Source organism: Dryobates pubescens, chromosome 1 (genome assembly GCF_014839835.1).
Source record: "Dryobates pubescens isolate bDryPub1 chromosome 1, bDryPub1.pri, whole genome shotgun sequence".
In the NCBI taxonomy this organism is placed as follows: Eukaryota; Metazoa; Chordata; class Aves; order Piciformes; family Picidae; genus Dryobates; species Dryobates pubescens.
The window spans coordinates 39,485,916-39,511,870 of record NC_071612.1 but is presented as its reverse complement, the minus strand read 5'-3'; the positions used below and the strand labels follow the sequence as shown (position 1 = coordinate 39,511,870).

The 25,955-nt window shown below is 39.8% G+C and overlaps 1 protein-coding gene across 3 annotated transcripts in view; it reads left to right on the top strand.

The window, feature by feature from the left end:
* Positions 1–25,955, top strand: part of PCDH7 (protocadherin 7) — a 245,517-nt gene that overhangs the window by 108,722 nt on the left and 110,840 nt on the right. The window contains exon 2 of one of the 3 annotated variants that reach the window (XM_054164205.1): positions 11,671–11,779. In XM_054164205.1, coding sequence (XP_054020180.1) covers positions 11,671–11,779 — 109 coding nt within the window. Of the gene's footprint in view, positions 1–11,670; positions 11,888–25,955 lie in introns of all 3 variants that reach the window. The other 2 variants (XM_054164199.1, XM_054164193.1) reach the window with 2 other exon arrangements.

Sequence of the window (25,955 nt, the reverse complement as noted above, 5' to 3'; positions counted from 1 at the left end):
ATTAGAACAGGCTGCCCAAGGAGGCAGTGGAGTCACCATCCCTGGAGGTGTTAAAAAAATAGGTAGACATGGCTCTTTGGGATATGGTTTAGTGGGCATGGTCTTGTTGGGCTGATGGTTGGACTTGATGACCTTAGAGAATGAAGAGTAGCTCGCCATTGGAATGTGCTGCCCAGGGAGGTGGTGGAGTCACCGTCCCTGGAGGTGTTCAAGAGGGGATTGGACGTGGCGCTTGGTGCCATGGTCTAGTCATGAGGTCTGTGGAGACAGGTTGGACTCAATGTTCTTTGAGGTCTCTTCCAACCTTGGTGATACTGTGATATTGTGATAGAGGAGTCTTCCAACCAAAACAGCTTTATGATTCAAAAATAGATATTGGTGGCTTTGTGTTTCCTATTTACCCAGAACAAACAAACCATGCTTCTGGTTCATGCCCAGGAGTTCACTACTGCAACTAAAATTCATAAAAATACTCCCCAAATAAATTGCAGTAATGATGGAGTGCCTTTCCCATGTAGCTGGTATTTAGCCAGTCTTGGTTCATCACAGGTGATTCCTGATTCAGAAAGGTACTATCAGAATGTATCTTTTCCTATCCTACTGCTGTTTAAAATTGCCAATATTACTAATTCTTGATGTATTAAAATTAATTTTTGCTTAATCAAATAAAGTAGCAAGTGATAGGACAAGAGGAAATGCCTTCAAGTTGCACCAGGAGAGGCTTAGGTTGGATATTGGGAAAAAAATTCTTTCCTGCAAGAGTGGTCAGGGATGTGGTGGAGTCACCATCAGTGGAAGTGTTCAAAAAATGTGTAGAAATGGTCCTTTGGGATATGTTTTGGTGGCCACAGTGGTGTTGGTTTGATGGCTGGGCTTGATGAACTTAGAGGTCTTTCCCAACATTAATGATTCTGTGCTCAAGCTGCGCCTGGGGAAGTTTAGGCTCGAGATGAGGAGAAAGTTCTTCACAGAGAGAGTTGTTAGCTGTTGGAATGTGCTGCTCAAGGAGGTAGTGGAGTCACTGTCCCTGGTGGTGTTCAAGAGGGGATTGAACATGGCACTTGGTGCCGTGGTCTAGTAGGTGTGAGGTGTTGGGTGACAGGTTGGACTTGATGATCTTTGAGGTCTTTTCCAACCTTGATGATTCTATGATTCTAAATTTAAAAGAAAATATTGGTTATTCTTCCATTTGTGTCTCCTCTTTTACTCCTCTGTTGTAATACTTCTCTGAGGTGTTTCAGCCTTCTCATTGAACAATAATGCCTGTTTAATTTAATTTCCTGCCAATTTTGTATTAACCACAATGATATAAATGCAGAAGAGTGAAAATATGTGATTTGAATTGGGGAAAGAGTTGTGTGGGTTGGAACTATTCATGCTGAACAGCAATTGTTCATTAATATTTTGTTTGGCTTCCAACTAGCTGCCAGCAATTAAGAATGAATAGAAAGAAAAGGATAATGACATGTTTTATCAAAATTCAAATGCTGAAGAAACACTTTGAATTGCTGTGATGAGTTGATGTATCTCTTCTGCCTGTTTTTCAGATCTACCTGTACATATCTCAGAGTCACTCTGTTAGGCTTATGAGCAGCTTGACATTGATTGACTTCCCTTTGATAAGAATGAGAATATTATTTAGGGTTGACTCATCATCAGGGCTTTTTGTGCTTTGGCACAAACTGAAATTCGGGGTTTTTTTTACTTTGGGAGGGGCAGGGCAGTGGAACAGTGGAGTGTGAATATGTTTTAAAATCCATTTTCTTAAAATCAATTAAATTAATCAAATACAGCAGTCTCTCCAGAGGTGCTGTGGAGTCTACATTCTTGAAGATGTTAGAAACCTGACTGATTACAGCCCTTGGAGAAGTGTTTCAGGTTGCCCTGCTTCAAGCAGTGGGCTTGGACTAGGTGATTTTAGTTGACTTAGGTGATGCTGTGAACGAGTTGCCCAGGGAGGTGGTGGAGTCTCTGTCCCTGAAGGTATTCAAAGAGTGTGTGGACATGGTACTTTGTGTCATGATTTAGTGGCCACAGTGGTGTTGGTTTTGATGGTTGGACTTGATGATCTTAGGTATTTTTTCCAACCAAAACAATTCAATGGTTCTCTGGTCTACAGTATTGTCTCTTGGCCAGCTGCAGTTGTAGTGAATAACTCAAGACATTACATGTCACTAAAGTGGGAAGTCAACTGATTTGAGAGTTAAGGCAAAATAAAACCTTATTTCCTGATCTTCCAGGATTTTGAGTAGTGCCCAAGCTAATGCTGAACCAATGAGCAGAAATATTCAAAAAATATAAAATTTACATTAGCTTGGAGTTTAGGTTATTTTTTTATGCTGCTTAATACACTGGACTCGATGATCTTAGAGGTGGTCCACACCTTGAGTCCTGTGTCCAGTTCTGGGCCTCTCAGTTTAGGAAAGATGTTGACTTGCTAGAATGTGTCCAGAGAAGGGCAACAAAGCTGGGGAGGGGTCTGGAGCACAAGGCCCTATGAGGAGAGGCTGAGGGAGCTGAGGTTGCTTAGCCTGGAGAAGAGAAGGCTCAGGGGAGACCTTATTGCTCTCTACAACTCCCTGAAGGGAGGTTGTAGCAAGGTGGGGCTTGGTCTCTTCTCCCAGGCAACCAGCACCAGAACAAAAGGACACAGTCTCAAGCTGCACCAAGGGAGGCTTAGGCTGGATGTCAGGAAGAAGTTCTTCACAGAAAGAGTGATTGGACATTGGAATGTGCTGCCCAGGGAGGTGGTGGAGTCACCATCACTGGAGGTGTTTAAGAGGAGACTGGATGAGGGACTTGGTGTCATGGTTTAATTGATAAGATGGTGTTAGGTGATAGGTTGGACTTGATGATATTAAAGTTTTTTTCTAACCTGCTTAATTCTATTCTATTCTATTCTATTCTATTCTATTCTATTCTATTCTATTCTATTCTATTCTATTCTATTCTCCAACCAAAACAATTCTATGATTCTGTGACTCTATCATTTGGTTTCTCCTTGGAATTCATTTTGCAGTTGTTTAAAATATTTTCAAAATCCTAATTCTTTTGGGATGTAGGTGTTGTGACAGCAGGAAGGCCTGATGGAATCTTTCTATTTTTATCTAAGTGCTAAGTAATTAGGAGAGAGACTTGCCAGCTCTTTCTAGTAGTTACACTTCAGAACATCCACTTTCTGTCCAGAATGAGCTGGCTGAGAAGGGGTTGATGGTTGCAACCTGACCTCTCAGTAAAACATAAAAAAAGGATTAACTCTTCTATTCCAGTACTATAGTCCAGGTGCATCAGAATTTGAACCAACAGAATAGCAAAGGTGATAGCAACTGCTCTACAGAAACCATGCTCTCTTAGTGAGAGAGGGTGAGAGACCTGGAGCTCTTTAGCCTGGAGAAGAGAAGACTGAGAGGAGATCTTATTAGTGCTGATCAATAGTTAAAGGGTGGGGTGTAAGAGGATGGGGACAGACTCTTCTCAGTGGGCTTAGTGATAAGACAATCAATAGGCAATGCATACATACTAGAACACAGGAGGTTTTACTTGAACTGAAGGAGAAGTTGGGTTTTTTAACTTGGATGAAGACAGATCACTGGCCTAGGCTGCATAGAGAGGTTGTAAAGTTTCCTTCTCTGGAAACTTTCAAAACCCATCTGGACATCATGATCCTGTAAAACCTGATCTGGGTTATCCTGGACTTGATGATCTCTGAAGGTCCCTTCCAAGCCCTACCATTCTGTGATTCTACAAGCAAAGTGAGGCACCATAAAATACAGTGCAAAACTACAAATTTTAGGAAATTCAGGCAAAATATCTCTTGTAGTGGTGGCAAAGTGTCATGATTTAGCTTGTGCAATTATATGGGTACATTCACAAAGTCTATCCACAGTCTCTCCCTAATGCCAAGCTCTGGGTTCTTCATGAGCTTGTGAAACCCCAGTTAGGGTTCTTCATGAGTTGAAAGTATAATTTAGTTTTATTTTCTACGTTGGACAGGGAAATATTAATTAATAACGACTAAGAAAAATAATGAATCATAGAATAACTTAAGAGGACTCAATTAATAGGGACTGTAAGAAGTATGTCTTTAGTAGTGGGGTGACTTCTGTTGATGAAGGGAAAAAAATAGATTATGAAATACAGTTAAAAGAAGGAAGAAATGGTGATTTCCCTTTGGGGTAAAATGAATTGCATGTTTTCTCTGAGATCTGATCATCTCCATGATCATATATAGTTAGGAATAATTCCATGTGCTCTTACTAGATAGCAGTGAAGAATTTGTGGATGACACCAAGCTGGGGGCAGGAGTTGATCTGCTGGAGGGCAGAGAGGCTTTGCAGAGGGACCTCGACAGGCTGGACAGATGGGCAGAGTCCAAGGGCATGAGACTTAACACATCCAAGTGCCAGGTTCTGCACATTGGCCACAACAACCCCATGCAGAGCTACAGGCTGGGGTCAGAGCGGCTGGAGAGCAGTCAGGCTGAGAGGGACCTGGGGGTGCTGGTCGATGGTAGGCTGAACATGAGCCTGCAGTGTGCCCAGGCGGCCAAGAGGGCCAATGGCATCCTGGCCTGCATCAAGAACAGCGTGGCCAGCAGGAGCAGGGAGGTCATTCTGCCCCTGTACACTGCACTGGTTAGGCCACACCTCTATACAAAGAGAGTGGTTGCCCATTGGAATGGGCTGCCCGGGGAGGTGGTGGAGTCACCATCATTGGAGGTGTTCAGGAGGAGACTTGATGGGGTGCTTGGTGTCATGGTTTAGTTGATTAGGTGGGTTGGATTGGTTGATAGGTTGGACATAATGATCTTGAAGGTCTCTTCCAACCTGGTCTGGTCTATTCTATTCTATTCTATTTCTTCCAATAACCATTCTAAACTTCTGGTGCAACTTGAGGCCACTTCCTCTCATTCTATTGTATCGTGGAGTAATCTAAATGCAAATACTAACCACAAATCTAGCAAGTACTATGCAATCATATGATCATAGAATCACAAAATATACTGGGGTGGAAGGGATCTTTAAAGGTGACCTAGTCCAACCTCACTGCAGTAAGCAGGGGCATCCCCAACTAAATCAGGTTGCTCAGAGCAACATCAAGCCTGACCTTCAGTGTCTCCAAGCATGCGGCTTCCAATACTTTTCTGAGCAACCAGTTACAGTGTTCCAACACCCTCATAATAAAAGAACTTCTTCCTAATGTCCAATCTAAATCTACTCTTCTCTAGTTTAAAACCATTGCCCCTTGTCCTGTTGCTACATGCCCTTGGAAACTGTCCCTCCCCAGCTTTCTCGTAGGCCCCCACAATAAGGTATAATTAGGAATAAGTCCATATGCTGTTACCAGATAGCAGCGAAGAAGTTTCTTCTAATATCCAATCTAAAAATCTCCTGGTGCATCTTGAGGCCATTTCCTGTCATCCTATCATTTTTTACTAAGTGCATATCTTGTATGGACTCTCCCTGTTAAGGGACCAGGAAAAGCTTAGGGTTGCTGTTTTGCTTTTAAGGACAAATTGAATGGGTACTGGGCTTATTTGTGTAAAAGCAGCTCTTCCATGTTGATTCCCAGAGCTGGCAGATGGAGCTGTATTAATGTTGTGCACTGAAAATCAATAAAGCTCAGCATAACCCTCTCCTCTTGCCTCATGGGTATGTGCCTGATTTTGTCAGCACTTGAAAATTTCTCGTGTCCATTTTGCTATGAAATGCTACTGATGGAATTGCATCAATGAGTAGAAGCAAAATAATAATGCAGTAGTCAGTTTCTCCTTAAAGTGCAGCTTGCATCCTTGCTTTGGGAATTGCAATAAGTAGATGAGATAACCATAATTTTATTAACTTTTCAGCAATATTAATCACAGTATTCATCCTCCTTGCCTCTTGTTTGTCTCATTAATGTGGAGTGTTCTTTAGAACTTCAGGCCAGGGCATCAGTAATGTTCCCCAAAGTTCAGTGCTGAAGCCAGTTCTTTTTGATATCTTTATCAATGATCTGGAGGAGATGATAGAGGGAACTTGTGCAAGTTTGCAGATAACATGAAGCAGTGAGGGAAAGTTGATCTGCTTGAGGGATGGAAGGCCCTGCAGAGGGACCTAGACAGGCTGGATTGATGGGCTGAGGGCAATGGGATGAGATTCAATAAGAGCAAGTGTTGGGTCCTGTGCTTGGGTCACAATAACCCAACAAACAGTCCAGGATTGAAGCAGAGTGGCTGGAAACTGCCTAGCAAAAAAAGACCTGGGGGTGCTGGTTGACACCAGCTAAGGATAAGCCAGCATATTGCCAGGTAGCCAAGAAGGCCACCAATTTCCTGGCCTGGATCAGGAATAGTGTCACCAGCAGGGCCAGTGAAGGCTTGTCCCCATGGGCTCAGGACAGATGAGCCAGACCTTGAGAACCAGGTTCAGATTTGGGGCCCTCACTCCAAGAATGACATTGAGGTGCTGGACCATGTCCAGAAAAGGGCAAGGAAGCTGATGAAGGGTCTAGAGAACAAGTCTGGTGAAGAGCAGCTGGGGGAACTAGAGTCATTCATCCTGGAGAAGAGGAGGCTGGCTCTGTTCAATTCCTGTAAAAGAGGTTGGAGCCAGGTGGGTGTTGGTCTCTTCCTCCTAGTAACAGAGATATGATGAGAGGAAATGGCCTTAAGTTGCACCAGGAGATGTTTTGCTTTTATATTAGGAGCAACTTCTTGCTTGAAAGGACTTTCAAAGACTGGAACATACTCCCCAGAAGGGTGTTCAAGTCCCCATCCCTGGAGTTATTTAAAAGATGCAGGGATGTGGTGCTGCAGGACGTGGTTTAGAACCAGAGTTGGTACAGATAGAGAATGGTTTGACTCAATGACCTTAAAGGTCTTTTCCAGTCAAAACCATTCTTTGATTCTGTGTTTTACAGATTAGGATCAAACTGAAGACTGGAGTACGTGAAGAATGTTGTTTATTGAGGGGTTTTTTGTATTCATGAAGAGTAAACAGTAAACAGTACTTGCTGTGTATCAACATTCCACTGCTCAGGCTTTCTTGATTAAATTTCTTAACTTAAACATTGTTAGTCACAATTAAAGCTCTAATATGACTTACATAAACACTTAACATGCATACACATGTGCGTAGAGTAATTTCACATCAATCTTGGAATCATTAAGGTTGGAAAAGATCTCTAAGATCATCCAGGCCAACCTTCTACCAAACACCCCCACGACCACTAAACCACTCCATTCTTGCATTTGTTTTGTCTGTGAGACATCAGCATTCTCTGGGTTTAAAAAAAAAAATAGAGGCACAATTAGTCTTAATCATTAAAATATACAAAAACTCAGTATGTTTTATGGCTGATGATTAAGAATATTAATATATTTACCCAGATTATATTATCCAAAGGGTGATCTTTAAGGACCTATCCAACCCTAAGCATTTTATGATTCTATGATTCTGTGTTTGTCATGTCAGGAGGGATGAAAAGCTGTAAAGGAAATGGGAAATCACAGTGTGTATGTTATTTTTTCCCTCCTGTTTATAAAAATCTGTTGAATTAGTCAAATCCACTGTTCCTTAATGATGACAACTTCTCTTTCTGTGTCCTTGGGCAGTTCCCTGAGCTACTTCCAATTAGTATTAGACCTACAATTTGTTTTGTAGTAACAGTTTTGACATATTAAGCGAATCTGTATTTTCCAAGAAAAAAAAGAAATCAATAGGACATGGAACTGCTGGAGTGGGTCCAGAGAGGGCCACCAAGATGATCAGAAGGCTGAAGCACCTCCTCTATGGGAACAGGCTGAGAGAGTTGCAGTTGTCCAGCCTGGAGAAGAGAAGGCTTCAGGGAGACCTTCTAGAAGCCTTCCAGTACCTAAGTGGGGGCTAAGGGAAAGCTGAGGAGGGACTTAACCAGGTGCCACAGTAATAATATGAAGAAATAAATGTAAGTTCAGTGTGAAGAATTAGGAGAAAGATCCTCTGAGCTTGGTCAGTCTAATAAGAGTAGCAGCTATTACTGCAGAATTGAAAACTTAACTTCTATTTGCAAGTATTTTCAATAGCCCTATTTGAAAGCAACAACAAATATATGAAATATTGCCCTTTCTTGCACATCTTTTAATGTACTTAAAAAGTCTTTCTAAGGAGGGAAATCATTACTTCCGTAAGTTAGAAATAAAAAGACAAAAGAAAGTTAGTTTCTCACATATAAAACTGTGTCACAGAATAAAAATGTTTACCTTTTTTTTCTAACCTTATTTATTCACTTCTTTGGAGAAAATTAACAATAATGCAATAATTAAAGCAGACAAACAAACAAAAAAGAAACACCTACCTTTAAGTATAAAACTACAGATACAAAATAAATACAGACTTCCTGCAGGACAGACTGCTGCAAAGGGACTTTATACTTCCAAAATAGTTCAAGACCAGTAAGGAAAGCTTCTAGGATTCCTGTTCAGCCCAACAAAGGAATTCCTTCTGAATACTCCTTGAAAGGAATGATTCACAGAATGGTTTGGGTTGGGAGGGACATTCAAGAGCACCTAGTTTCAACTCCCCTGCCATGGACAAGGACATTTCCCACTATACTAAGTTGCTCAAGACCCCATCCAACCTGGCCTTGAACACCTCCAAGGGAGGAGGCATCCACACCCTCCCTGGGCAACCTGTTCCAGCATCTCACCACCCTCACTGTAAAGAATTTCTTCATAACCTGCAGTCTAAATCTACCCTCCTCCAGCTCAAAGCCATTGTCCCTTGTCCCATCACTATAAGCCCTTGTCAACAGTCTCTCCCCAGCTTTCTTCCAAGTACCCTTCAGGTACTAGAAGGCTGTTCTAAGGTCTCCCCCAGAGTCTTCCTTTCTCCAGGCTGAACACCACCAACTGTCTCAGCCTGTTTCCAGGCCTACCTCTTCTGGACCTCCCCCAAAACTTTCATGTCCTTCTTTTGTTGAGGGCACCAGAACTGTATGCAATACTGAGATGAGTAGAGGGGAAGAATCACCTCCTTCATCCTGCTGGTCACACTTTTTGTGATGCAGCCCATGATACATTTATGATCTCACTGAGCATCTCTGGGAAAAACATATTCAAATTGTGTATTGTAGTTAAGATATCTTGACAGAGCAGTTCTAACCCTCCTCTGTGGTTTCTACTATTTCCACATTAGCAAAAGCAGCAGCAATTCTAAATTCTTTTAGGGAGCATTGATTCTTCTCCCCATTTTTTTCCCTTTTTTTTTCTTGGTTTTTTTTTTTCTTCTCTGTTCTTTCATTAGCTCTAAATTATGCTGCTATCAAAGCACTTTTCAGTTGGAGAACAGAAGGAAACTTTCAAAGGTCGAAAGCTCACCATGGAGAATCCCATGACTCTTCCCTTAGAATTTTCTTCTATTTGTAGCAACCAATTGTTGACCTACCTGCTGCTGGAAGACTTAGTATTATATAAAACTTTGCATCCTCCAGAAAAAAGAATAAAAGGTTAAAAATTCGAACTGAAACTCCACCCATCGCTCTACTTGTTGACTTGTTAATCAAAGGTTGGAGCAGATGGTCCTTGGAATTCCTTCTAACCTGGTATTCTGTGATTCTGTACATGACTTCATAGAATCATAGAACTATTTTGATTGGTAAAGACTTCTGAGATCATTGAGTCCAACCTTCAGCCTAACACCACCATGGCCATTAAACCATATGGTGCGGACTCTATCCTTCATAGTTTGTATAAGTGGTTGCAGCTGCTGTTTCCTCTCTTTCTGCCTTGTATAAACTTTTCCATCCTATAGTGACCATAGTGGGGATGATAGATGTTTTTGTTTCCTTCTACCATAAGGACTTGAAATCTATCAAATTCAAAACTGGGCAGTGCTCAGACCTCAAATTTGAAACACAGGGCCAGTCTGCATAGTGTCTTATAAAATTAATGTATTGGTGCTTTCTAGAGCATCTGTGGGTTTTCTAGATTTGTGAACAATAGTTTACTGCAAAGGTGTCATGATTTGAAATGGATTCCAGGATTTCCATGGAATTCCAGGATTACATTATATGTATCATTCTTGCTTGAGTGTAGCTCAAATCATAGAAGAATCCCCTGGTTTCTCATTGAACATTCTACCTGCCACCATCATCCTCTGAAATGTGAAGGACAGACTGTCCCAATTCCTGGGGTGCTCACTGCTGCCATGGGTTTAGAGCTCAGCAGTGTTGAAATGGAGGCAAATCTCTCACCATGCATGTTTGCACAGTCCCAGTGGAAACCAGTGACAGCTGAGCTGGTGAAACGTTAAAGGTTTTGTTCAGTGAGCTGGCAAAACACACTGTCTGCAGACAAGAAGTGTTTTAGGGAAAGGAACTAAAAGACTGAACTTTTTTTTCATTTTCTTTTTTTTTTTCCTTCTTTTATTTCCCTTCTCTTTTTTTTTTCTTTTAACTTTTTTCCTTCCCTTTTTTCCTCCTTCTTTTTCCCCTTCTTAACCTTTTCCCCTCTTTTCACATTTCCATTTATTTCCCCCTCCTGTTTCCCTTTTTTCCTTCTTTTGTTCCTTTTCTTTTCCTTCTTTTTTCCTTCATTTTTCTTGTTCCTTCTTTTATTCCTCTTTTCCTTTTCTTTTTCCTTATTCTTCCTTCCTTTTCCTTTATTTCCTTCTTTTTTCCTCATTTTTACTTTCCCTTCTTTTTTACCCTCATTTTTAAATTGTTGGTTTATTTCCTTTCTTCTCCTTACTTTTTCTTATTTTTTCTCCTTCTTTTCCTATCTTTCTTTGGTTTTTTTTTCTCCTTTTTTTTTGTTCTCTTTTCTTCTTTTTTTTCTTACTTTATTTTTTCCTCCTCTTTTCCACTTTTTCTTTCCTTTTCTTATTTTTCCTTTTTTCTCTTTCTTCCCTATTTTTCATTTGTCTTTTCACCCTTCTTTGTTCTCTTATTTTCTCTTCCTTTTTATTCCCTTCATTTTCCCTTATTTTTTTTAAACTTTTAAAATTTATCTTTCCCCAGTTTTTGTTTTCTTTTCCCCCTCTTTTTTCCCCTATTTACCCCCCTATTTTTTCTCCATTCCACCCCTTCCCCCCTTCTTTTTCCTTCTTTCTTCCATTCATTTTCTCCTTCTTTTTATTCCCTTCTTCTTTTCTTTTCCCCTTTCTGCCCCCCCCCCCCCTTTATTACTTTCTCTTTTTTTCCTCTTTTCCTATTTTTTCTTTTCCCCTTCATTTTCCCCCATTCTCATGCCAACTACCTTTCAAAACCGCAGGAGGTGATTTTAAGGAAGCCTTCTGGGCACGTTTCAGTTGTTGACACCCCCCATACAGTTTCCAGGTGAGGGTTTACATGCACGAATGCTGCCTTAGCCATGCACATGCACACAACTTTCTGCAGGCTGATGATACCAATTCCATTCAGCTTATTAATACTGAATAAAAGAGGAAGTTCCCCGAATTCATAAATAACTGTAAGACAGTTGTCCTAGCTTTTGCAACCACTTGAAAAGTTCTTGACTGCACCTGGCAATACAAAACCACAGATACTCTGTCCAGCAGCCTGTTGAGGACTGTACTTTGCTGATTGCTTTCATTTAAATTGATAAATGTTAAAAAGAAAGTATATAAAAATATCAGTTTGCTTAAGTCATGTTTTAAGACTCAGTTGAAAGCCCGAACTTGTCAGTGACATTCAGAATCTTTTCTCTTGCAGCCATTTCGTAGAGTGACGTTTTCTGTTGTGAGTCAGCCTCAGGACCCGCATCAGGGGTCATTGCAGAGTTGCTATGACAGCGGTCTGGAGGAGTCAGAAACACCAAGCAGTAAGAGTTCATCAGGGCCAAGACTGGGTGCCCTTCCACTCCCAGAGGACAACTACGAAAGGACTACGCCGGATGGCAGTGTTGGTGAGGCAGAGCATATGGAAAATGGTAGGGGCAAACACGACATCCACACACATAATCTCACTAGCAAGTGATACTAAAGTAGACTTTTGAAAAGGTCAGTCCCAAACCATAAAATAAATACATTAAATAGCTAAACTTACAATTATTTGATTTTTTTTTAAAGCTTGCTAGAGCACAGATATACACAATAATGGAACATAACACTAGTGATAAAAGTAGCACTCTCTTTTCTTGCCATGATATAAAAAGCATACTGCAAAAGCAGCTAAAACACTGAAAGCAAAACAAAACAAACCCCACAACACAAAACCCAAACCAAAATACCAAGAGAGGGCTGGGGAGATGGTAATTGAGTTGAATTCCATACTTTCCATTTGAGAAAAAAAGACCATAAGGGACATGCATTCTCTTTTTCTTCCTTGTTTTATATTTTGTTGTTGTGGTTTGTTTGTTTGTTTGTTTTTTCCTGTGGGTTTTTTTGTTTGTTTGTTGGTGTGTTGTTTTATTTTATTTCATTTAACAGCTATGTAGGAAATTTTACAATATGCAATATGTACAGCATCAGCAAAAGAAAGTAGGATTAAAAAAAACAGCAAAAAACCCAATAACCCCCTCCCACCCCCCAAAAAAAAAATTTCAAGAGATTTCCCTTTCCCCAAAAATATTATATAGATTGTCTTCAAAGTAACACTGTCATTTGGTATGTAGAAAAGAAGATTGCTTTCCTTTTCTTCATGCTTTATTTTGCCCAATCCTTTTTGAACATCTCATTTAAATCAAAGTTCTGTTGATGTAATAAGGGGAAAAATGCTGGATCTTTATTTATCCCATAGAAATTCTGCAGCTATTACAAAAGTAAAGGTGATTTGAACTTAAAGGGTTTGTTTTCTTTTCCATCTAAAAACTATTTAGAATCTTTATAAACATCCTCTTTTCATTTTGAGATTCATAAAACCTAAATGTTTTATTGTTCTCCTCATGTTGGGCTCCATCTAAAAGTTTAGGAAGTCAACTGTTGACCTCATTGTCTTTTCTCTTGCCCCAAAAACTATTGTATGCCAAAATTTACAGGTTTTTTTATAACCAGTGAAATAATGGCTTGGCTAATGCAGTGGAAAAGACATCACTGGCTTTTCTTTTGCCCAAGAAATTCTTGCATGTCAAAATGTATAGATTTTTGATAACTAATGAAATATTGGCTTTGCTAATCCAATGGGAATGGGTGGGAATATACAAGAAGTCGGGGGGATGTTGTCTCTCACAGAATGAATTAGTTTAGCTGAATGCATGCTTTAGCTTTTCAGAGATTACAGCACTGGATAATTGTTTAGGTTATTTTCTTTCCCTGGATAGACTCAATTTAAAAAGAATGTAAAAAATAAAATTATTAGTATTATTCATGGTAAGACATTGCCAAATCGAGAATGGACAAGTGAAAAATGGCTAGAGCAGTCTACACTTGTTTCCAATGTATATCCCAACAGCAAATGACTACCTGACCCCACACCAAGCTAATAGTATCCATCTAAACCTATTAGGTTATGTGTGTGTATAAGTGTGTGTCTATATCCTCTCTCTGGTGGTTTATATGAATATATCGCTTTAAATTTCATTCTTCTGGGTGTGTGGTAGGGGAGAAAAATTAAATGGGCAACAAATGTCAGAAAACAAGATTTTTTAGGTTTTTATATCTAAATTGGTCTGATAATTTTATTTTATCATCTATTTTTACATGCATGTCTAATATTACAGGTTATTTTATTTTCTGCTTTGGGTTAAGATTCTATTGTGCAGATGACGAACCAAAATTATTTGTTAATTGCCCTGGATATATAGCAGTGCAGGTGTTGGTTAGAGATGAAATTCCAAGTTCAGATAATACTTGGAATATGCCTGAACCAGAGTGGGAAAACTTTAGAGTTAAAATGGAATCTGTTTTTAAATATATTGGGTAGCCAGTGGAAAACAAAACTTTTACTGAAGTGTAATTGAAAATTATAAGTGCTTGAATGGTGGCAAAAAAATCAAAGCAAACCAGTTTATTTATGGTTGTGTGTTGATGGGAGAACTGGTGTTGCCTTCTGATAATCATAACATTTTAGAGGTGACTTTGGTTTTGTTTTGTTTGGCTTGGGGCTTTTTTGAAAGATGGCAAGGAAGAATTTGTAGTTCTTCTGTAAATATGTCTGTATATAAATGTCTGCAAATACAGACATTAGCATTGTCTGGATAGACTAGATAGAAACATGGAGCTAGGAAAATGTATCATTCTGTCAATAAATTAATAAAAAAATTGCCATTAAAATATAGTATATATATATTGAATATTAGATGTAATGCATTGAATGGCAGGACTTGCACATAGCAAACAAGAATTCTTTCTCCTTTCTTAAACCTTGAACTGCAGACTTTGCAAAGTGGGTGATGTTGTGAGGAAAATTAGACTTTATAGACTTAGGATTCTACTGTCACACTTTAAAAGCCAACATTTCAACAGTGGCATGTCACCTGCCTCCAGAGATTTTTTGTTAACATGAATCTCAAAGGAATGGCAGAGCAGGATGGAATGTACTTCATTTCTGTGCCCCCCCCCAATATACATGTAATACTTGACATTTGAGAAAGAGTTTTCTGTGATCTGATTCTTCAGTCCACTTGCAGGTTTCCCCCCCCCACTATTTTAAGCACAACTGCATTGTTCCAATTCTGATCAGTTCATCTGCAACATTAACTGATCTCTCTGACAGAAATAGAATTGGAATTTAAATCTGTCAAGGGTTCATTTGTCACATCTAATTGGAATCTAGGTAATCTGCTGGGTTTAGCTTGGTGAGATTTTTCAGCGGGAACCGTTGTGGGTTTTCAGGCAGATTTTCCATGGAAACAGCACTTTGGAAGCTCTCTTAGTTTGTATTAATAATAATTGTTATGACTTCAAATATTTACTATTTAATTTTGCTGCAAAACAGCGCAGCTCTAGCTAATCGCTTTGGAATTCCTTTTGCTTGAAAGTTTGAAAAGAGCATTTTTCAGCACAGTACACCAAACCCTCTGATGTATATCATATTTTCTTTCCACCCCCATGTTAAGATGATTAACAAAAATAAGTTATCTTTTTGAGTTAAACAGATGTAAGAAGATTGAGTTCACAGTCAAAGTTAAGAGGAAATTCAGCTTTCCATTTTTTTTTTTTTCCCTGGAAATAGCATTTTGGAAGCTATCTTAGTTTATATTAATAATAATATTATGACTTTCAATATTTGCTCTTTATTTTAACTGCGAAAAAAAGTGCAGTTCTAACTAATTGCTTTGGAATTCCTTTCATTTGAAAGGAGCATTTTCAGCACAGTGCACCAAACCCTGTGATGTATTTCATCGTTTTGTTTTTTCTTTTTCCTCCCAAACTGACTGAGGAAAATAGGGTGTTAGTTGTTTGGTTTTTTGTTTTTGGTTTGTTTTTTTTAGAGTTAAGCAAATGTAAGAAGGTTGAGTTCAGTCAAAGTAAATAGGAAATTCAGCTTTCTGTTTGCTGGTTCGAGCCCTCTCTCTGTTTTCTCAGGGAAAGAAAAAAATAAAGAAAAAAGGAAAGAGTGGAGTGTTTTTATATAGAATGTGCTGTACATTACCTTCCAGCCTACATGACTATCAGATGTAGATGGAAGTTTTGTTCCGATGATTAGCTGTGGTATCAGATGCAGGGTGGTGGTGGGGAGGAAAAAAAAAAAGGGGGGGGGGGGAATTAAAAAAGAAATGTTAGCAGATTGACTGTGAAAATTCAGTATGCAAAGATCTTGTTAATTAGGAAAATCTGCAGAAACAGAAGTAACTTCTGAGTTAATTTATCCCCTGCCCTTGGAGTGTTCCTTAGAAGGAAATTCTGTTCATATGTGAAGCTGCTTTCTCCAATTTTGCTGTTGGAATGGGGCTGTCTTCACCTAAATTGGACAGTAATTTTCCTGAGAACATTTTTATTACATTCGCGTTTGTATATCAAGGGTAAAGACATTACCATGGTAAATGAGTTTCCTGGTCTTTTAGTCATAGCCTTCTGGCTTTGACACTGCCTGATACCACGTATCTCAGAGGAACATTAAAAAACCCAACTCATAGAATTACCTGTCCTCCTGACTTGAGCAGTTCATAGTCACCATGTGCTTTACATCATGGTTTTCTAAACAGTGGTAGTAAGAACAAGAATAAGAACAATATGAATACAAAGAGGAAGAATACAAATAAAAAGAGGAATATGAAGAAGAAGAATATGAAGAAGAAAATGAAGAGAAATACAAAGAAGAAGATGAACACCACCACAAATAAGGGGAATAATAAGAAGATGAATAAAAAAGGACCTGATTTATCACAAGTCATTAACCGTCTTCCTGTTGTTGATGTGAAGCATATTTTCAACACTAAAATTCCTCTGAAAGCTATCAAAATTGTCCCTTGTCCTTTCCCTGGACACCACTGAAAAGATTCTGACCTCACCCTCTTGCCCCCCACCTTTTAACTCTTGCTGAGCATTGAAAAGATCTGCTCTCAGTCTAGACTTCTCCAGGCTAAACAGCCCCAGGCCTCTTCTTGTAAGAGATACTCCAGTCCCCTCATCATCTCTGTAGTTTTCTCTGGACTCTATCCAGTAGTTCCCTGTCCCTCTTGAACTTGGGAGCCCAAAACTGGACCCAATACTCCAAGTGTGGCCTCACTAGGACAGAGTATATGGGGAGAAAAAACTCCCTTGACCTGCTGGTTGCACTCTTCTTGATGCACCCCAGGTAACTGTTGGACTTCTTGGCTATGAGGGCACATTGCTGCCTCATGGTGGTCTTTTTAGAATATCAAATTTATGAGTTGATTCTATGATTCTATGAAAAGTTTTCAGCATAGTGATTGCATTCTAGTACCTCCTTTTTTGCGTTGTTGCTCCTCTCAGTGCTGCTACATCTACATGTTAATAAAAATATGTCTCAATGTCTTTTATATAAATGCTACCCTACTTGCCTGAATCCAAAATACCAGACAGTGCTGCACAAATGGTTGCATAAAATTTATACATAACAATTCTTTATCCTTGTTTCTGATTAATCCTAAACTATCACTAGGCATACAATGAACTTTGGATTCTCTAAAGCTAACAATATATAACAGAGCTGTTTTGGAACACGGACATGTTCAGTGATGTATTCTGTCTTGAAACAGTTGAGAATGAAGTATTGTGGGGAAAAAAACTGTAAGAAAAAAAAGGAGGGAGAAAAATACACCCAAGTTTCTAAGCCAGAAAACACACTGTGCAGGGATCCCTGTTATGCTGGTGTAGGCTTCTGTAAGGCAATAAACCTGGCACAGAAGAACATCAGCTGTTTTATTCCTTCCCCACCCCCACACCCTTTTAAATATTTTACCATCTTCCTTCAGATGACCTCACCCCATATGTCTGAGTTTGCTCACAGAGGAAAGGATTTATATTATACATATAAGCTAATAAACTTATTATAAACTTATTAATAAATATAAGTTCATTATCATATACATATAGTTAATACTATATGACATTTTTTCTTTGAGAGTTCTTTGCCCTTTGAAGTGTATATTTACAATGGAGAGAAGTGCATTTTGATTGTTACAAATCCCTAGTGCTGCTAGATATTTTTAGTTCTATCTTTTTTGCTTTATGAGGTTACTAACATACTACAGAAGCATGGGCAGCTACTTTAGGTTGTGTGTTGTCACAGAATCATAGAAACATAGAATGGATTTGGTTGGAAAAGACCTCTAGGATCATTGAATCCAACTATTGAGACTCTTGAACATATCCAGAGCAGGGCAATGAGGCTGGGTAGAGGACTTGAGCACAAGTCCTGCGAAGAGAGGCTGAGGGAGCTGAGATTGCTTAGCTTGGAGAAGAGGAGGCTCAGGGGAGACCTTATTGCTCTCTACATTTACCTGAAGGGAGGTTCTAGCTAGGAGGGGGTTGGTCTCTTCTCCTAGGCAGTCAGCACCGGTAAAAGAGGACACAGTTTCAAACTGCACCAGGGGAGGTTAAGGCTGGAGGTGGGTAGAAAATTGTTATCTGTTGGAATGTGCTGCCCAGGGTGGTGGTGGGGTCACCATCCCTGGAGCTGTTCAAGAGGGGATTGGACATGGCAGTTGATGCTGTAGTTTAGTAGTCATGAGGTGTTGGGTGACAAGTTGGACTTGATGATCTTTGAGGTCTTTTCCAACCTTATTGATTCTATGATTCTGTGATTCATGATTCTATTCTTATTGATTCTATTGACCCAACACTATGATGGCTGCAAAACTATGTCCCGAAAGTATCATGTTCACGTATTTCTTAAACAGCTCCATGGATGGTGACTCCATAGGCAGCCTATTCCTATGTCAGACTACGCCTGAAGGAAAATAGTTTTCCTTAACATCCAGCCTAAACCTCCTCTGGCACAAGTTGAGGCCATTTCCCCTCATCCTATCACCTGGTACTAGGTAGAAGAGGGCAATGACCATCTGCCTCCAACTTCCTTTCAGGGAGTTGGAGAGAGACAGAAGGTCTCCCCTCAGCCTCCTTTTGTCCAGATTAAATAACCCCAGTTCCCTCAGTGCTTCTCACTAGACCTGTTCTCCACAGCCTTTACCAGCTTCACTGCCCTTTTCTGGATTGTTCCAGCTCTTTAATGCCCTTTTTGGAGTGAAGGCCCCAGAACTGAACTCTACCCTGGTGAACCACATCTGGAATATCGTGTCCAGTTCTGGGCTCCCCAGTTCAAAGAGAGATAAGGGAATAATGGAGAGAGTCCAATAGAGACTACAAGGATGATGAAAAGACTGGAACCTCTGTCTGATAAGGAAAGGCTGAGAGACCTGGGCCTATTTAGTCTGGAGAAGAGAAGACTGATCTTATCAATGTTTATAAATATCTCAAAAGTGTGTGCCAAGAAGAAAGGAACAGTCTCTTTTGACTGGTGATAGGACAAGGGACAATGGTTGCACGCTGGAACACAAGAGGTTCCACCTCAACATGAGGAGAACCTTCTTTACTGTGAGGGTGCTGAAGCCCTGGAGCAGACTGCCCAGAGAGGCTCTTAGGTCTCCTCCTCTGGAGACTTTCAAAACCCATCTGGATGTGTTCCTGTATTACCTGCCCTAGGTGTTCCTGCTTTGCCTGGGGGTTGGACTCAATCATCTCCAGAGCTTCCTTCCAACATCTACCATTCTATGATTCCACAAATGAATTGTTTTCAGCTTGGTTAGGATTTTCTGTGCTCAGAAAAGTTATGCTTGGGGCTTCTGGAATCCAAAGGAAGAGCATTTCTGTGTCAGAAATCCATCCCTACACATTGATGGCAAATCTAACAAATTATTCAGCATTTTCCTGATTTTCTGAATCTCTCTCTTGCTGTTCTCTGTTTCTTTTCCATTTTATTTGCTCTAATTCACTTTGTGTTCAAGAGTGAGGATATGAGCATATGTCTCCTCTTCTTTTATATTTATCTGGGAGCTGTATCACAAGATTATTTCCTCTGTTCTTGATTTCATTATCCTGATCTTAAAATGCTCCTGATTTTCAATGTCCTGTACTTAAAAATAATTTACTCTTGATTTTAGCATCCTGCTGTTAAAAATAAAATACTCTTGATATTATAGTCTACTCTTAATATACAATAGTCCTGATTTCATTGTCCTGTTCTTAAAAAAAAAAAAAAAAGAAGCTCCTATTTGCACTATCCTGCTCTTAAAAATAAAACATTCCTGATTTTAATATCCTGCTCTAGATTTTTTTTTTTTTGCATTTCTGTATCCTGCCCTTAAAAGTAAAATGCTCCAGATTTTTGTATCCTGTTGTTTAAAATAAAATGCTCCTGATTTCAGTATCCTGCTCTTCAAAATAAAATACTCTTGATTTTAGCATCCTGCATTTAAAAAAAAACAATACTCCTGATTTCAGTAGCCTGCCCTTAAAGTCCTCCTCATGCTAGTATCTTGTTCTTTAAAATGTAATGCTCCTGATTTCAATATCCTGCTTGCAAAAATAAAATCTCCTGATTTCAGCATCCTGCTCTTAAAAATAAAATATGTATTATTTCATGATCCTGCTCTTAAAAATAAAATTCTCTTGATTTTTATATCCCACTCTTTAAATATGCTATATGTCAGCACACTCTTTTAAAAAGTATATGTCTCCTAATTGCAGGTATCTTGCTTTTTAAAATAAAATTATCTTAATTTCAGTATCCTGCTTATAAAAATTAAACACTCCTCGTTTCAGTATCCTGCTCTTAAAATTTACATACTCTTCACTGCAAGTGTTTAAAAAGAGACTGGATGAGGCACTTAGTTCCATGGTTTAGTTGATTGGATGGTGTTGGGTGATAGTTTGCACTTGATGATCTGGAAGGTCTTTTCCAACCTGGTTAATTCTGTATTCTATATTCTGTATTTCAGCATCCTGCTCTGAAAAATGAAGTGCATACATCAATATTTGTTCGTCACTTTTAGAAAGAATATTTTTATACCAGTCAGCTACTAAAAATTGTCTTTCTATTATTGCCTTTAAAATATAAAGGCTATTGAGCAATAATTTGAAAATGGAGAAGGACTTTGGTTTGCTAAAGAAGCATCCCTACAGTTCTATCTGCTAGGATGAAGTGAGAGAAGGGTTTCTACGTGCCTGTGGGTGTGCACACATGTACACGTCTTGGTGAGTCAGACCTTCCTGCAAATACTCATGAGATCCAGACAGTTGCACTTACATAACCTTCCTCAGCTCTGAATTTCAAATCAATTCACCAAGGTGGATATGAAAGAACATACTGAAATGAAAAGTGGAGAACTAAGACATCAGCGAGTGAAGCGGTATGCCCAGGGATCGATCTTTCATCTGCCAGTTGATCCAAACACTACCTACCCCTTAGAAAAAGTCATAATTTGGAGACCAACTTCCAGTCTACAGTCACATTGATGAGGGCTTTGCTATTGACTCAGTGGAGTTAGGCTTTTGTCCAAGTCCTCTGTGCCAGCTGCTAGCTCAGGCTGCCTCCCACTGCTGCAGACTGCAGAACTCCCTTTGATAACTGTCGGAGTTCTGAATGTAGACTGAGGACAAAATGCAATCCAAAATTTACAGACTCAAGGAAGAAGAGACATCTGGTTTATGAATGGAATATTTAGCAACCTTTGCATCTATGGCAGCTTCTTTCCTGGAAGAAAAAAAACCAAAACCTCTAATGCAGATAATCAAGAGAAATTTATTTTCTCTCGGTTCAGGAAGAAAAAATGAGAGTGCTATATTCTCCCATTTCTCTACATATGTTTAAGGGCAATTTCTCCAGTTTCCTGGACAATACTAGATCTTTCTGTCCCTTCTAATCTTCAAGTATAATGAAGATCCAAAAGAAGTCCTTAACAGGGACTTTTATACCCCTTAATAGGGGTATTTCTTCTCCATTTTATACATTTTGTTCTCTACTGCCAGTTCCTAGCTACTCATCTATTTGTGCATTTATTTACTCTTCATTGCAGCAAATGGCAATGTTTTAGACTCTACAACCTTTATAAAATAGAAAATTTTAGTGCTCTTGCCTTTCTCATCCAGCTTTGATAATTTGGGTTTGGTGTTCTAAAAGCTGGGGTAGGGTTTTATTTCTTCTATATGGAAAAAAAACATAAAAGACTGATGAAGAAAAAGAAGAAACTATCTTTGCCTTGAGTCTCCTTTTTAGACACACTAAATATGAATTATTGACTCAAATCCAAATCTGACTGTATTTACAAAATACTGTACTTGGACTGTAGGGACAAAAGTATTTTGCCACACAAGTGAACTTACAGAAATTATGACATTTAAAGAGAGAGAAAAAAATCAAATTTAAAGCATATTAAACTGGCAAGTGCCTGTCTAGGTCATAACTAAAAGTGGTAATGTTAACTTAATTTGTTATCTTAAGACTTTGAGTAAAATTAGAATGAAAGTACACAGAACACAAAGGTATTACTCCAAGTTACAGAATCACAGGATCCTAGAATTGATTGGAAAGGACCTCTAAGATCATTGAGTTCAACCATCAACCCAACACCACCATGGTAATTTGACAATGTCCCGAAGTGCCTTCAAGATGTGTTGCATTGTTACATTTAAGCAAAATCATTTACCATGGAATCATAGAATGGTTTGGGTTGGAAGGGACATTCAGTATCATCTAGTTCCAAAACACCTGCCATGGGCAGGGACACCTCCTACTAGAACAGCTTGAGCAAGGCCCCATCCTACCTGGCTTTCAACACTTCCAAGCTTGGAGCTTCCACAGCTCCTATGGGCAATCTGTTCCTGTGCTTCACCACCCTCATGTCTCATTTCAATACAGCTTCTTCCACTTTGAAGCCATTGCCCCTCATGCTGTCACTCCATACCTTTATCAAAAATCCCCCTCAGTTTTCCAGCCTCTTAGAGGTTGGAAAAGATCTCTAAGATCATTCAAGTCTAACCTTCTGCCTAACACCTCCTTGACTACTAATAATCCAGTCATTTTGTGTCATAATTCAAATCTCTGCTTGGTCTGTATTTCAAATTAAGATATAAATACAAATTTTGATTTAGGTGATGGAAGAAGTAAGATGTAAAGAGTGAAGGAAGGTCAGTATTGATTAGTATTAATTTATTTTGATGGCTGTGTGCTCTCTTGCAATCAAACATGCCCACACCAGCTTCCCACTCTTGTCTTTACCTGTTTAATTCCTATATCTAAGGAGCAAATCAATCCTAAAGAACCCTGCAGGGCCACTTGTTCTTTTCTTAGGCAATCTACATTATTTCATCAACAAGGGAAGTCAAATCCCAGGGTAGTATAGCTGAAATTTCATGTACACCAGCGAAGAGATGGGTTGTTTGTGGTTTGTTTGTTTGGGATTTTTTTTGGGGGGTGGTGGTGTGTGTGTGTGTGTTGGAGTTTTTTAGTTAGCTTAGCTTAGTTTAGTTTAGTTTATTTTGGTTTGGTTCTATTTTGTATTTACTTTGCTTTTATTTTTTTCTTAGGATTTGTTATTGTTTTCTGGATCTAAGGTGTGTTTTTTCCTGCCTTTTTCTGAGATTGTAACACTGCTTTGAATTACTGTCCACAGAGGAAATCTTGAGAGAAGGGTTTTTCAATGAGGCCTTGAGAAACAAAAAACTGTGGGGTGCCTTCATTAATCTTCCAATGTTTAATTGCATGAACAGGGGCTATCATTCCTTGCTCCTGAATTATATAATTTGTGTTAGAATTGCTTCCATATCCTCTCACTTATTGCAATAAAAATGCAGGAATTATCGTGGTATTTCAGTAGATTTGACATTTCTGAGAATAAGTTTATTTTAGCTGCCTCATGCATAGCCAGAGTTCAAGTAGGCTTGGATGTGTGGACAATACAAAGGGTTTAAAATTGTCTGGATGGTGGGGAATTGAGTCAAATTCAGTTGGTCACAAGTGGTGTTTCCCAGGGCTCATTGCTGGGGCCAGTTCACTTCAATATCTGTATCAATGACCTGTATGAGGGGATGGAGGCACCCTCAGTCAGTTTGCTGATGACACTAAATTGAGTGTGAGTGTTGATCTGCTGGAGGGTAGTAAGGTTCTGCAGAGGGGCATGACCAGACTAGATCAATGAGCCAAGAACAACTGTATGAGATTCAACAAGGACAATTTCTGGGTCCTACTCTGGGATGACAACAGCCCCATGAATACTTCAGGCCTGGGGCAGAGTAACTGGAAACTTCTCAGCCGAGAAAGGCCTGGGGGTATTGATCAACAGCCTGCTGAAGATGAGCCAGCAGTGTGTTCAGCTGACCAAGAAGAGCACCGGCATCCTGGCCTGGATCAGCAAATATGTGACCAGCAGGACCAAGGAAGTGATTGTGCTCCTGTACTCAGAGCTAGTGAGGCCACACCTGGAGTCCTGGGTTCATCTTTGGGGCCCTCATACCAAGAAAGATATTGAGGTGCTGAGTATGTCCAGATAAGGGCAATGAGGCTGGTGAAGGCTATGGAGAACAAGTCTGATGAGGAGCAGCTGAGGGACCTAGGGTTGTTCAGCCTGGAGAAGAGAAGGCTGAGGGGAGGCCTTCTGACTCTCTACAGCTCCCTAAAAGGAGGTTGGAGGGAAGTGAGTGTTGGTCTCTTCTCCCTAGTAAGAAGTGACAGAATGAGAGGAAATGGCTTCAAGTTGTACAAGGAAACGTTGAGGTTGGACATTAGAAGCAACTTCTTGCCAGAAAGGGTTTTCAAAGACTGGAACAGTCTGCCCAGAGAGGTGATTGTGTCCCCATCCTTGGAAATGTTTAGAAGCTACAGTGATGTGGTGCAAGAGACATGGTTTATGCCCAAACTTGTTATAGTTAGATAATGGTTGAACTTGATGACCTTGGTTTATGGCCAAACTTGTTACAGTTAGATAATGGTTGGCTTGATGATCTTGAAGGTCTTTTCCAACCAAAATGATTCCATGTGATTGTACGATTCTGTGATTCTATGATTTTAAGTACATGAGAGAGTTATAAACAGTCAATTTCAGCTGTCTTCTAGGTTTCTAGTGGCATTGGAAGATGAGAGCATGGGTGGGTGACACAAGAAGAGACATGATTGATACTATTATATATGCTGATTTTTAAAATGCAAGGAATAGAATAGGATAGAATAGGATAGGATAGAATAGGATAGGATAGAATAGAATAGAATAGAATAGAATAGAATAGAATAGAATAGACCAGACCGGGTTGGAAGAGACCTTCAAGATCATTGTGTCCAACCTATCATCTAACACCACTCAATCAACTAAACCATGCAACCAAGCATCCTGTCAAGCCTCGTCCTGAACACCCCCAGCAACAGCGACCCCACCACCTCCTCGGGCAGCCCATTCCAATGGGCAATCACTCTCTCTGTATAGAACTTCCTCCTAATCTTCAGCCTAAACCTCCCCAGGTGCGGCCTGAGACTGTGTCCTCTTGTTCTGGTACTGGTTGCCTGGGAGAAGAGACCAACCTCTGCCTGACTACAACCCCCCTTCAGGTAGTTGTAGACAGCAATAAGGTCACCCCTGAGTCTCCTCTTCTCCAGGCTAAGCAACCCCAGCTCCCTCAATCTCTCCTCATAGGGCTTGTGTTCCAAGCCCCTCACCAACTTTGTTGCCCTTCTCTGGACATGATCCAGCAAGTCAACATCCTTCCTAAACTGAGGAGCCCAGAACTGGACACATATTGTAGCTGTGTTTAAAGATGTCTGATTCATTGCTCCACAGCATAAGATACTTTATTTTATGCAGTTTCATTATTCAGTTAAAACATTTAGGGTGAAAGAAGTGCTCAAAAAATTTGTACCAAAATTTTTTCATGCTTACTTGAGTTTCTAACAGCATGAGGATAGAAATTCCTCAATAACATGTGGAACATAGAAGAAAATATTTCAGCTGTCCTAAGCACTCAAAAAATGTTGATTGATCCATCTGACAACATGGAAGGAACCTGCACATCATGACTCACAAGTCATATGGAACCTGCACAGTCTGACTCACATCTTCCCTGAGATCTTCTTTCCAACATGTTGGTGTGCAGAAGTACAACAAACTGGCATAGGAATAAAACCAGCATAAACCATGAGTAAACCCATGGTTTTACTCTTGGCATGCTCTGACCAAAAGTCTCAGATTTTAGCACAGGCACAGGCACAGGCCTGAGGAAGCCTGGAAGAAAAAGGTTTAATAATTTGGATGCCATATGTTAGCACAGAGTGACAGATTGCTGGGGGTTGGAAGTGATCTCTGGAGATCATTGAATCCAAGTCCCCTGCTTAAGTCAGCTCACCTAGATCAGGTTGCACAGGAATATGTCCATGTGGGCTTTGAATATCTCCAGGGAAGCTGAGTCCAAAATCTCTCAGCAGCCTGCTCCAGGGCTCCAGCACCCTCATGGGAAAACAGGTTCTCCTTAAGATCACAGATCTAGTGAAACCTCCTGTGTTCTAGTCTGTGCCCACTCTTCCTGGCACTGGCCATCACTTAAAAAAGCCAGCCCAATCCTCCTGAACCCCACCCTTTAATTCTTGCTTAGCATTGAGAAGATCCCCTCTGA